General features: G+C 37.0%; 2 protein-coding genes across 4 annotated transcripts in view; one reads left to right on the plus strand and one right to left on the minus strand.

Moving 5' to 3' along the window:
• Positions 1-846: 846 nt before the first annotated feature.
• Positions 847-13,007, minus strand: part of LOC124843916 (SNF2 domain-containing protein / helicase domain-containing protein / HNH endonuclease domain-containing protein) — a 37,757-nt gene continuing 25,596 nt past the window's right edge. For 2 of the 3 annotated variants that reach the window (XM_088106144.1, XM_088106142.1), the window contains exons 24-25: positions 9,604-9,776; positions 847-1,528 (exon numbers count right to left, since the gene is read on the minus strand). In XM_088106144.1, the coding sequence (XP_087962270.1) occupies positions 1,433-1,528; positions 9,604-9,776 (269 nt within the window). In that variant the 3' untranslated portion in view covers positions 847-1,432. The other variant, XM_088106143.1, reaches the window with a different exon arrangement.
• On the plus strand, positions 2,859-8,564 carry LOC148203419 (uncharacterized). Its single transcript, XM_088106145.1, has one exon. It carries the CDS (start codon positions 5,966-5,968, stop codon positions 7,097-7,099), a length of 1,134 nt encoding a protein of 377 aa, XP_087962271.1. The 5' UTR covers positions 2,859-5,965; the 3' UTR covers positions 7,100-8,564.

The raw sequence follows: 13,007 nt of genomic DNA on the forward strand, positions 1-13,007 counted from the left end.
CAATTCGGTTAATTCTAGCTAGAATTCCAACAAAAAGAAGTACATAATAAATATTTGGTAAATATACTCCAAGGATATAGAAAGTATATATATATACATACATGTATCTTATATGTATACATATATTTCAAAACTTAGATACAAAATTACACTCTTTCTTTTAATTTTATTTATGATTTTTGTTAATAAGTTTATTTTGATATTGATAACTTTACCATAATCGTATTTTAAAATTTGACTTATGAAATCAAAATTGCCTGCTATTTTATTATTTCAAATTTTAATTTTAAAATAAATTTGTCAAATCATATATATATATATATATATATATATATATATATATATATATATATATATATATATATATATATATATATATTAAAAAAATTAGTACAAATAACATGATATCAATAAAATTGATTATACCAAAAAAATGATATCATTTTGTCGAACCATACAAACCAGTATTTCATGCAGACCTCAAGCGTGGCAAATTCTTTCTACACCTCCACAGTACTCTATAAATATAAACATTTTCCTTTTACACAAAATTTGAAAGTAAAATGTTCAGAATATACATAATCCAAAATATATTTTTAACTTTTAAATTATATAATTTACGAAATCTAGAAGTTATTGTTGGCTTTTAAATTGTGAAGGTCAATGTTAACTTAAATTTAAAATAAAATTTAAAAAAACACATTTCTAAATTGTATAATTCAAAAGTTATCGGTTTGTACAACTCAGAAGTCATTTTGGATATGACTTCCGAACTTCAGAAGTTTATTTTGACTGGATTACACAATTTGGAAGTCATTTTCAACATCCAGATTTCCCAATTCACAATGGGCAAAACAGCAATTTTTGTATTTATGGGTGTGCATCACGAAAACAAAAGCGGCCCAAAAATTAGTAGGAGGGTATTGCTTCCTACACCCTGTCAAATTTGTGTCACCCCATCAAAAAGCTACCGGAAATTTCCGTATGAGAGGGAGGAGTGATTGCTTTCCTGAGAAGAATTTTCGAAAGTGTGTTCAGGAAAATAAATTCCAGAAGTGATAGGGTGTAGGTAGCAATATACAACACCTTGCCAGGCCATACATAATCAATGATGGGCAAGAGATGGATGACCCGATCAGTGTCATTACACCGCAAAAATTACCTATATCTTAGACTTAATGGCCTTTTACACGTATAAATGTTGACAGTTGCATGCTTTTCACCTATACAACACATCTGTCCAAAAGTAATTCTTCCTTCATGGCTCGACCTCGACCTCTTCCAGCAGAAGACCACATGGAACACCAACTGCACTGACGTGCCAGTTTCCATCATGAGGCTACCAAATTTTACTTTTTCCTCTTACAAATAAATGATTGACGCTGGAAATTCTCTGTAGTCCGCAATCCTTTCTATGGTGCATCTCTATTCATTAGCTGTCTGCTATAGAATAGGCACTTCCAGGAACCTCGAGAAAAAGCTCATCCTCGATTACACTACTCCCTCGTTCATCGATAGCTCTATGGTCCTGAATTTGATTCATGAAGTGATGTGAATAGAAAGCTCGGAACACTCGTCAACTTAGGATAAGATGTCTTGTCAATGGTTTTACATGTATGTAAAATGTAAATAACTTGTGTTAATAGAATTTTGGACAGTGAGGTGGAGAAAAAAAATCATATTTTACAACTAGCTCCAATTTACTTCCAAGGAATGCCAAAAGTAATCAAAGCAACCGATGGAAATACTATCAGGAAGCAGGTGCATAAGTAATCAACAACCTATATAGTAAAATACAGAACAGCTGAGTGAGTAACCTATAGTAGAACACAACAATAACTAATCAAAGCAACCTATATAGTAAAATAACCAATCCAAATTTGTTTATCTTCACAATGTTAAAAATTGAAGAATACCTGGCCAACAGATACAATTATTTAAGGCAGGCAGATCAGTCTTACCCAAATGGCAATTCCAACCGACATGCACCTAAATGAAAAGCAGCGAATAACTTAAACCCTAGGATGGAAATTTCCCACTGAACCTTACTAGCCAGTCAAGGGTGTCTTTGGTTTATGGAATTATTTTCTAATTTTGTCTATATCTGTTTTCAGAATAATTTAATTTAACATGATTTACTTTGATAATTTCATCATTTTATATATATTTATCATTAACAAATAACTTGTGACCTTGTGTGGAATAAGCAACTAAAAGAGTGGAAATTTTCTGAAATTAAACAGATGACGTTGTATTTTGATAACAAGGCAACCCTTCTTATTGCCTCAAATGAGCAGACAAAACTCGGATTGAATACCATTTTGAATAGTTCAAATTTTGTGAAGTCAAGCAACCAAATATTTTCTTCAATCCAGTATTTCATGAACAAATGGAACACAAATTGATTATCAATTCATTAGGAAGTTGTTATTGAAGCAACTTAGTACTAGATTTATCAACTTAAAAGAACTTGCTGACATTCTAACCAAGTCTTTTAAGAGGGCGTAGAATTCGGTCTATATATTCCAGACTTAGTACATACAATATATGTTCCACCTCGAGGAGTGTTAATAATTATTCATTAATTGTTGTATAGATTTTATAAAGCTTCCCCTTTTTGGACGTATCTATTGTTAGGATTAGGAATCAGGGTTTTCCAAGTATTGTACTTGTTCTCATCTTTTCATATATATATATATATATATATAACCCACACACATAAAAGACCACTTGAATATAGAGGATGGTAAAAAATCAGTGATTCAGCCTCAGCCCTTAGCTGATGTATATATATATATATATATATAGAGGCTGAATCACTGATTTTTTACCATCCTCTATATTCAAGTGGTCTTTTATGTGTGTGGGTGGGTGGGCGACATGAGACACGATAGGAGAAAAGGAACTAGAGAGATCTTAATTAGGTCTCTCTTTAGAGATGCGATTCTCATAACAAAGTACAGAGAGATTAGAGAGAGTTCACCCTAGAACCTAGATTATATACAGCTACAACAAAAAACTTCTTTTATAAAGTTGCTCAGAAAATATTATAAACTATTCTAACACTCCCCCAGTTAAAGTTGGAACAGTACCAAGCTTGAAATATATAAATTGAATTTAAAGTCCCTTCAAAGATTTTGTAAAAATATTTGCAAGTTGATAATTGGAACTATCATACTTAGTGCAAATTTCTTTAGAACAAAAACGACAATCATTTTTTATGTGTTTAGTCTTTTCGTGAAACATGGGCTTAGAAGCAATGTGGAAAGTTGTTTGGTTATCACAATATATCCTCATTTGTTGGAATTCACAAAATTTCAGCTTTTTAAAGAATTGCTTTATAAACATAAGTTCACAAGTGAGTGACATCATCGCTTGATACTCAACTTGAAGACTTGATTGAGTAATAACATTTGTTTATTTGGCTTTCTAAGAAACAATATCCCTACAATGAAACACTATCCAGTAGTGGAACATCTATCTATGGGAGATCATGCCCAGTCGACATCACAATACTTAAGAGATTTGGATATTTCTTTTACTTTCATATAGTTGACCATGTAATGGAAGTCTTGAGGTATTTGAGGATGCAAATAACAATATTCCAATAATGAGTACGAGGAGTCTGCATAAATTGCCTAACACATAGTAGTTAGCTAAATAATTCTTTTGACGTCTTCTATATCTCTAGGTCCGAGAAAGGTTCACTTTGTCATTAATTTAATTTATGGATCCATAAGAATATCCATGGATATACAATCAATCATGCTTGTTTCTTTAAAGATAATTAACACATTTCCTTTGAGAAATCACAATAACTTCCTTGGATTGAGTCCCTTAAATACCAAGGAAGTATTTGAGACAAGATTTTAGGGGTTCCACATATTGCCATAGGAGAGCACAAAGTTGAAAGTCTAGTTTCTTTCGTTGTTCAGCACTTTCTAATGATATTTCACCACTAACATGTGCCAAGTGCTCATAGAACCTTGACCAAGGAACCAAATCTCAACAAGTGAAGATCAATTTGGGTATTAATGTGTTGAACATGAACTACAATCAATAGTACGATAAATATGAAAAAAAAGAGGTTACACAGGGATAGTGAGGCTAGTCATGTTAGCAAAATGATGAAGATGAAGTTTTGATGATGCCCAAATCAAGTCAAGCGAAATCAAGATTCAAGAAGATCTTTTGAAGACTTGTATTGAGATAAAAAGCTTTTGTAATAATTGTAATTTATTGTCTAGGACTTAGAATTATAAAATTTATGTTCAAAGTCAAAAACACATTGAATTAATCGATTAGACCTAGAATTAATCGATTAATCATAGTAAAAATTGAAAACTCGAATTGTCTCTGGAATAATAGATTAAACTATCATTTAATCGATTAATCAATTAAAAGGTAGATTAATCGATTAAATTTGACCGTTGGAGTTTTCTAGCCGTTGAACTAGCAGTTACACTCAATTTAATCGATTAGTTAATCGATTAAAGGCGTCAGAGAGGCAGAAAACGAAAAATGGAAAAGTCTTTGCTTGAGTCTATAAATAGACTCTCATTTTCCTTCAACAATAACTCTTCCCTTGTGCTCTAGAACTCAGAAACTCTTGAGAATTGTGTGCTCTTGTTCGGCTAAAGAAACTCTCGTCTGTGGAGCTGTTAAAGTGCTGCTACGGTGACAGAGAAATAGCTGGTTCATCCTTGGTGTGTCTGAGGAAGTATTCGAAAGAGAAAGTCATCCTTCGTGAAGTATTTAAATGAAGTGTTTCATCCTTTGTGAAGACTCAAAGGAGGTGTAGGTTCATCTCTTGTGGCTTCAAGAGAGGTGTTTTCTAAACTATTACAGATTGTATCTGTGTAATTGTAGTTTGTAATTGTTTTGTGATTAGTGAACTGTTTATCTTGTTTTGAGATAGGCGACTGGACGTAGGATTGGTAAGATCTAAACCAGGATAAAATCATCTGTGCAAATTTCTCCCAACCTTACTCTCTTTATTTGTTATTGTTATTTGCTTAGTAAGTTTAATTGAGTAGAAATTTTAAAAGGCACACGTTTTTATTAAAGACCAATTCAACCCCCCCCCCCCTTTGAAGTCAAACCAACATGATATCGCTCTAGTGGTGGGAAGGTGGAATGTGGACATCATTTGCTAAGGTGAGCCATGAAAAGAAGTTGTGTGGTTGTGTGTGAGGAGGAAACAAACTTTGCATCATGTCAGGTTCGGTGTCCTTCAGCGAGGTGCTTCAAATCCAGTACTAGCGAGACAAAATGACATTTCACTTTTCTTGATATGCTCAATCAGCTTTGACTCCAAATTACGAAATATCACCTTAGATCTCTTTAAATTAATATTAATATTCATATTTATTGAGATGTGTATCTTGCAACAAAAGGACAAAGGGAGAGAAAGAAAATAAATAAAACAGAGTTCACCCCTAGAACAAAGAATAGAGTGAGTATAACACAAACCAACTTTTATAAAGTTCCTTAGAAAATAATATAAATTGTTCCTAAGTTTATGATCCATGATTTTTATTTTCCTTTGCTAGTATTTAAAGCATGCAAGATATTATCTTTCTTGGCTTGTACCATGTTAGACCTCTACTTGTGTATAGTAGGAGAAAGACAGTTACATAACTTAACTGTCTAGGCAGTTAAGGGGTTAGGGGGTTGGTTGAGGATACCTTGTATATAAGGGAGATTAGTTGTAAGTGGAGGGGAGTTTTATGGAGTATTATTGTTTTGCGGGAACTCTTGTAGTTCTTTGGAGAGAGGTTAAGCTCTCGGGTTACGTTGTAACACCATTCTTGTTGATTCTTTTCAATAAAAGAAGGCTGTATAATTCAGAGTACCTGTTCGGTGTTGTGTTTCTAGTGCTATTCATAGGTTCTTGATTAAAAAACCTATCATTTGGTCCGACCTGCCGGATCGGAGTGGGGTGAAGGAAATTGCGGTTGATAGAATGAAGGCGCAGATAGGGGAGCTACGACCAGATTATGCTGCAATACGCCAAGATTTGCAAGAAATAATGAGGATGATGGGGGCGCGGGCTCACAACAATGACGAACAATCAGGTGGAAGTCATGCTTACGTCAAAGGGAACCAGCGACGGTGCGAGGAGGATATTGGAGGGAGAGTGGGTGGCGATTACGGTGGGACCCAAACCCACAATCACTGTGGCGATCACCAGGAGGTGCAAAATCAATGGCGGAAAAGGGTTGAATTAACCGCTTTCGAAGGGTTGGACCCGTTAAACTGGATCAATAGGGCGGAGAGGGTTTTCGAGCTTCAAGGAGTAGCGGAGGAGGAGAAAGTGCAGTTCGCGGACATAAGCATGGAGGGCAGCGCGGGCTACTGGTTCAGAGCCTGGAAGGAGAAAGCCAAGAACCGTTCCTGGGATGGCTTGAAGGAGGCCCTGGTGATAAGGTTTGGAACCATTGTTGAGCGTTTGGCGGCATCGAAACAGGTGGCGACAGGGGAAGAGTATGTTCAGGGAGGCGAAAAGGTAAGGAAAGGGAGCGGGATAGAAGACGAGTCATCTGAGAGACGAACGAGCGGTCAGTGGACACAGTCCGAGGCCGATCGCTATAACTCAAGCCGATCGAGATTTGCCAAGCGGTCCGAGGACATAGAAGACCAGTCGTATTGGGGACGAACGAGCGGTCAGTGGACACAGTGCGAGGCCGATCGCTATAACACAGGCCGATCGAGGGTTGTCGAGTGGTCTGAGGTCAAGCGCAATATCCCAGGTGAGGTTGCCGAGCAGTCCGAGATAGAAATAGACCTGAAGCAGACGGAGTTGTCCACTCTCTCGGCTGGTGGCCCTATTCAGCCAAAAGCGATGAAGCTGCATGGTTCGATAGATAAAGAGCCGAACGGTATAAATATAGTGGGAAGAGAGCCAAACGGTATAAAGATAGTGGGAATTGAGCCGAACAGTAGAAGAGGACTGTTGGATCCGAACGTGAGAAGACCGGAACCGAACGTGAGGGGACTGCCAGAACAGAATGGAAGAGGACGGGAAGAACTGAACGGTCTTATAGCTACAGTAAAAGGCCGAACGGTTTTACACTCAAAACGGTCTCCTAGTCATTAGTCGAACGGCCTTACCATTAGAAGGAAGGATGAGGAGGGAAAGATGGATGTTACCACATCGGGAGGCGATAACAGGGAAAGAATGGTCAGAAACTTACCTTATCCAGAGTTTCTGAAGAGGCGGGAAGAAGGAAGGTGTTTCCGATGCGGTGGACCATTCGCTCCGGGTCATCGATGTGCGGAGAAGAACTTAAGGGTCCTGTTACTAGTGGAGGACGAGGAGGAGGAATGAGAGGAAAACGTTAACCTGGAAGCAAAAACCCTGGAGCTATCGGCATGTTCGGCGGAGGGGCTGACGCCTTCCAAGACCCTGAAGTTTACTGGATTGATAGGGGAGAGAAGAGTGGTAGTCTTGATCGACAGTGGGGCCAGCCACAATTTCATTAGCCAGAACGTGGTGGAGGAATTGAAGCTGCCGGTGACCGAGACGTCTTCATACACCGTGAGCCTAGGTGATGGCCATCGCCGAACGACGAGTGGGCGTTGCGAGAGAGTGAGGATACGTTTGGGGAACACCACTGTCGAGGAGGATTTTTACGTGTTTGAGCTTGGAGGAGTAGATGTCATCTTGGGTATTGCTTGGTTGGCCAAATTGGGAGAGGTCGTGTTGAACTGGAGAGAGATGTCCATGAGATATGTAGTGAGGGGTGATAAAGTGGAGATAAAAGGGGAACCAGCTTTATGCCGCCAGCTGGTGGAACCTAAGGCCTTGATGAAGATGCTGGATGCTGACTCATGGATATTAATATGGGAGCTGGAGGTAGTGGAGCAAGGGTCTAGCAGTGAGGTGACAGATGATTTGACCACGCAGCAGAAAATGAAATTCAGAGCAGTGTGGCAGTTCCATTCACGTGTGTTCCTGGAGAGAAAAGGGCTGCCTTCCCGACGTAGTTTGGAGAACAAAATTCTGCTGAAAGGAGAAAGCTCAATAAATGTTAGGCCATACAGATACCCATATCTCTTGAAGGAGGAAATAGAAAAACAAGGTGTTGGATAGGAGGCAGAGGCAGAGTGGGGAAGAGGCAATACCACAGGTGTTGATCGAGGGCAAGAAGGGGGTCGAGAGGGAGCTACTTGGGAAGATGTAGCAACTATTCAGGAACAATACCCTGACTTCAACCTTGGGGACAAGGTTGTTTCGGAGGAGGGTGGTATTGTTAGACCTCTACTTGTGTATAGTAGGAGAAAGACAGTTACATAACTTAACTATCTAGGCAGTTAAGGGGTAAGGGGGTTGGTTGAGGATACCTTGTATATAAGGGAGATTAGTTGTAAGTGGAGGGGAGTTTTTTGGAGTATTATTGTTTTGCGGGAACTCTTGTAGTTCTTTGGAGAGAGGTTAAGCTCTCGGGTTACGTTGTAACACCATTCTTGTTGATTCTTTTCAATAAAAGAAGGCTGTATAATTCAGAGTACCTGTTCGGTGTTGTGTTTCTAGTGCTATTCATAGGTTCTTGATTAAAAGAACCTATCATACCACCTTTTCTAATGTGAATTTGCTAGAGGATTCTTTTGTGGAGCTCTCATTTGTTCATTGCTGAAAAGAGATGGTTCAAGGTTTACCTTTCCAGATTACAGGCTGCTGCATTGCCTTTGTACTCTTGTTTGGGAACCATTTTTTATCTGGAGGTTTCCCATGAATGTCCCAACAAGTGTCCGTGGTTTGACTAATTTTCGTGCAATGATTGCACTGAGGACAATACTTATTGTGTGTTGGAAGAGCTTGGTTTCCCCTTACTTCCATTGCTGAGCTCTTAGAGGATGGGGCTGGAATAGATTTCGCCAACAAGATTTTCCTCCTACTTCGTTCTATCCTCACTTCCCTTCTGTGAATACTTCTAAAAACTGTAGTTTCTATCTTTTTCCACCATCCTTTGTACTTCTTTTTAAGTGCCTATAGTTCCACTAAGACCTCTTCATATATATCCACCTGCTACCAATGTCGACCAAGCATGTTGGAATACTCGATAACTCAAGCTTCATCCTGTCACAACTTATGCGGCATGCATTTACTTTCAAAGATGTTATCCACATTGGAACATGTTTCCTTCACTACATCCCACATCTATTCGTTTTTGTAATTCTACATTAAGTTTCCCCTAATTTCATTTGTCATGGTGTTGATAAGCCATGCCATGACTAAATTGTTCTCCAGTTTCCATTTTTAAAGGTTGGGTGTCCTATCTATGGATTTTAGTGTTTCAAGAGATGTGGCTTTCAGGAAGGCTGGTAAGCAAGGGTACTAAATATGATTCAGATCAAGCTCTGATACCATGCAGAAAAGTAAATTTTTTCACTGATTTTAAAATTGATACAATTGGGAATAAGAAATACAAAGACAAGATTAATTTTGTACACTAATTTAGGCCTGAATATCAGGTAAGATTCATTCCCATAAACCTAATTCTAAAACACAAACAATAGCAACAGATTCTATTTACAAAAAATTGTAGTATTAAAATTTAAATGGATTAATTAAAATCGTCTAATTACTATAAACAATACCTTAATATTAGTGACAGCAGAACACTTCATACCAATTTTGATACTGCCCATTAACTCTTTCAGTTTTTTCTTCGCATTCGCTCTTGCTTTAGATCGTTCAGAACATTGTGCGGCAGTCACATCAGAATGGCAGGCCACACAAAGAGTACGCATATTCTCTAGCTTGCATTCACCTATAGAAATAATTAAATAAGGTATGAAATTAAAATCAAAGGTAAAATCAAATTTTTCCTCCAAAATAGAGGGAATTGTGATGAATGACAAAAAATTAACTAAGATATCAAATTCAAACACTCAGCTAAAGTATAACCTGAATCAAGAGTGTTGTATGAAAGATGGCCTCTATTTGCCTATTCATAGTCATGGCTACCCTTTATTGTTGGGTTCCTTTTTTATTAGATGTCAAAAATGCTTTTCTTAATAGGGATTGGTAGAAAGAAATTTATATGGAACAACCTCTAGGTTTTGATGCTCAGATGAATATTCTGGATTGGTATGTCATTTTCGCAAATCTTTATATGGCCTCATGCAATCTCCTAGGACTTGGTTTGACAAATTTAACATTGTTGTTCAACAATTTGGTTTGATTCACAATGAGATAGATCATTCAGTATTTTACCGTCACGTGAACGCTTAATGTATCTATCTAGTACTATATGTTGATGATATTGTGCTTACAAGCAAAGTGGTCATCATGACATCTCAAAGGACAAACTCAGATATTTGTTAGTGATTGAGAAAGCACAATCAATAAATGGAATTGTTATTTTTCAAAGGATGCATGCATTGGATATTTTGGAGGAAATTGGGTTAATGAGTTGAAAGCCAGGTGATACACCCATGGGTCCCAATGCCAAACTCCTAAATGACACTTATATCTAACAATCAAGTTGTTCATCATATGAGCTCAAATCTCATTTCAAGAAAGGACCAAACAAATTGATATTGATTCTCATTTGATCAGACAAAAATATTTTATCTAGAAATATCAAGCATGAGTTTGTTAATTCTAATAATCAACTAACAAATATTTTTACGAAATCATTACAAGATCCTAGAGTTGAGTATATTTGTAGCAAGCTTAATACATAGAATTTATATACACTAGCTTGCGGGGGTCTTAAATGTAACTTGCTTAGGCACATCTCTTTGTATTTTCTTATTTATAAATGTATAACCCTATGTGTTCTATGCATATTGGGGATTTAGCCTATGCCCTCTCTCTTTTATTTTAACACTCTCCAAATAAGAAAAGGACCAACCCTCCAAGGGGAACCAAAAGATCAAGAATCACCAAGACAACCCCAAAGAAGAAGGCAACCAAGTTATCTACCCAATGAATTCCTTCTCGAAAAATATGTAACACCTCAAGATCAATACCACTATGTTGGAAGTCCCACAATGACTAGTGATAAGGCTAGTTTATAGTATATAAGTGGATGTCAACCTCACCTTCCAAGTCAATTTTGTTGGGTCGAGTTAGACTTAAAGTTCACTTCTTAACATGGTATCAAAACCATGAGTTAGAGTTTCCTAGAGAGAAAATTTGTTGTTTGTTGGGTATATTATTCCACCCGCTATCGAACCACTCATTAATGTCTAATCTCGCGCATGAGATGTATATGTCTCGACATGAGGGGAGTGTGTTGGAAGTCCTACATTGACTAGTGATAAGACCACTTTATAGTATATAAGTGACTGCAAACCTTACCTTATAAGTTGGTTTCATGGGATTGAGTTAGATTTAAAATCCACTTAACACTATAAAACGTTACAAATTTCCTCTAACGACTTCTAATAGACCATTGTACAACCTCTTGATGACAGAAAGTCGGACAAACCAAAGTTTCTCAACATGCTCCAAAGAAATCCAAAGCTTCTTCCTCCAAGCCTATCTTTAGGATTGGAGTTATGTCTATAATGAGAAGATAGGATTATATTGAATCCCAAATAAAGACAAAGCTGCTTATGGTTGGAGAGAAAACTTGTGGAGACATGCTCATGAGACTTCATCTTCTTGTGTTTTCAAGAAGGATGTTCTCCACATTGGAATAGGGAGATGTTTTTCTGATTGTTTAAGCTTTGTGAGGCCTTTGAACATGTTCTCAAAAGACGATTACACAACTCTATTCTTACAAGAACTAGGTTTTACCTTGTGGAAGTTGGTTCAAGCCTTCAAAGGCCATTACCATGGACTCCTTTTCTATCATCCACCCTTTGCTGGAAGAGTCTAGGAAGGAAAGCAGAAGAGAAAGCTCACAAGAAAGCAAATAAAGCTAAGAAGAAAGAAGAGGAAGCTAAGCAGAAAGTCGAAGAGGATGCCTTTAGGAAGGAAGCTGAAGCATTAATCTCTATACAGGTTGAAGCTTCACTAAATGCTTCTTGACTTATGCAAGTTCCACATGATCAACCGTTGAGAACAAACACTCTTAAAGTTCAAATTATGATCCAAGTTGATTTACACGAGGAACACTAAGCAACAGTTGAGCAACAAAGAGCGACCAAAGAAAGGCAAGCTCAAAGGATTAGGTAATGATGGGTTTTCTAAAATCACACCCAACCCAACCCAAGAACAATCCTAGACATATTGTAGATGAATGGGTAACACCCAAAAGAATCGCTACTCCTTGCAAGATTTTGCAATCAAGGAACTCGTGTTTAAATCTGTAAAAGGAAAGTCTAAGTCCAAGAGTATTTGAGACTTAAATCTAAAAAACTCAACCATCAATGTCAATCTTCTTCACTGCAATGTGTTTCAAACAACTTTATTTCTCAATCTTTGGAAGGTCAAGGTTCATGGATACTTGACTCAGTACCTATTATCTTATTTTTGGAAATAGCTCTTCATTGTCATCTACCTCATCTCCAAAAATTCTCCACCTTAGTATTATAGCCAATGAACGCAAAGTTACATCTCAAAGAATTGGTCAAGTTCCTTTATCTTCATTTTTAAATCATAATGTTCTCTTGCGCATTCCACAGTTTCCTTATAATTTAGTCTAAGGAAATTAGCTTGATCTTTAAATTGTCGTGCTAAATTGTTTGTCATACTTGAACATGGTAAAGGTTATTTAATTGGCAAAGGGCATGAATCACAATAACTTTATTATTCGAAAATGAGACGACTTGTGTCATGTTTTGCAATCTCAACTCTAAAACTAACGTAGAGAAAAAAAAAATAGACATCTCATTTAAATCAAACGCTCTTTATGTTGAATATAAGTTTTATTGTACAATGTATTGGTCATTCCTAGGGATTGATATTATATATCTTCCTAAAAAGCAAGTAGGATTAATTTAAGTTGAATATAAGTGTTATTGTACAATGTATTGGTCATTCCTATGGATTGATATTATATATCTTCCTAAAAAGCAAGTAGGATTACACTTTCAGATAAATTCTA

This window comes from Vigna umbellata, chromosome 2, assembly GCF_029865625.1.
Source record: "Vigna umbellata cultivar VRB3 chromosome 2, Vumbellata_1.0, whole genome shotgun sequence".
Classification (NCBI taxonomy): domain Eukaryota; kingdom Viridiplantae; phylum Streptophyta; class Magnoliopsida; order Fabales; family Fabaceae; genus Vigna; species Vigna umbellata.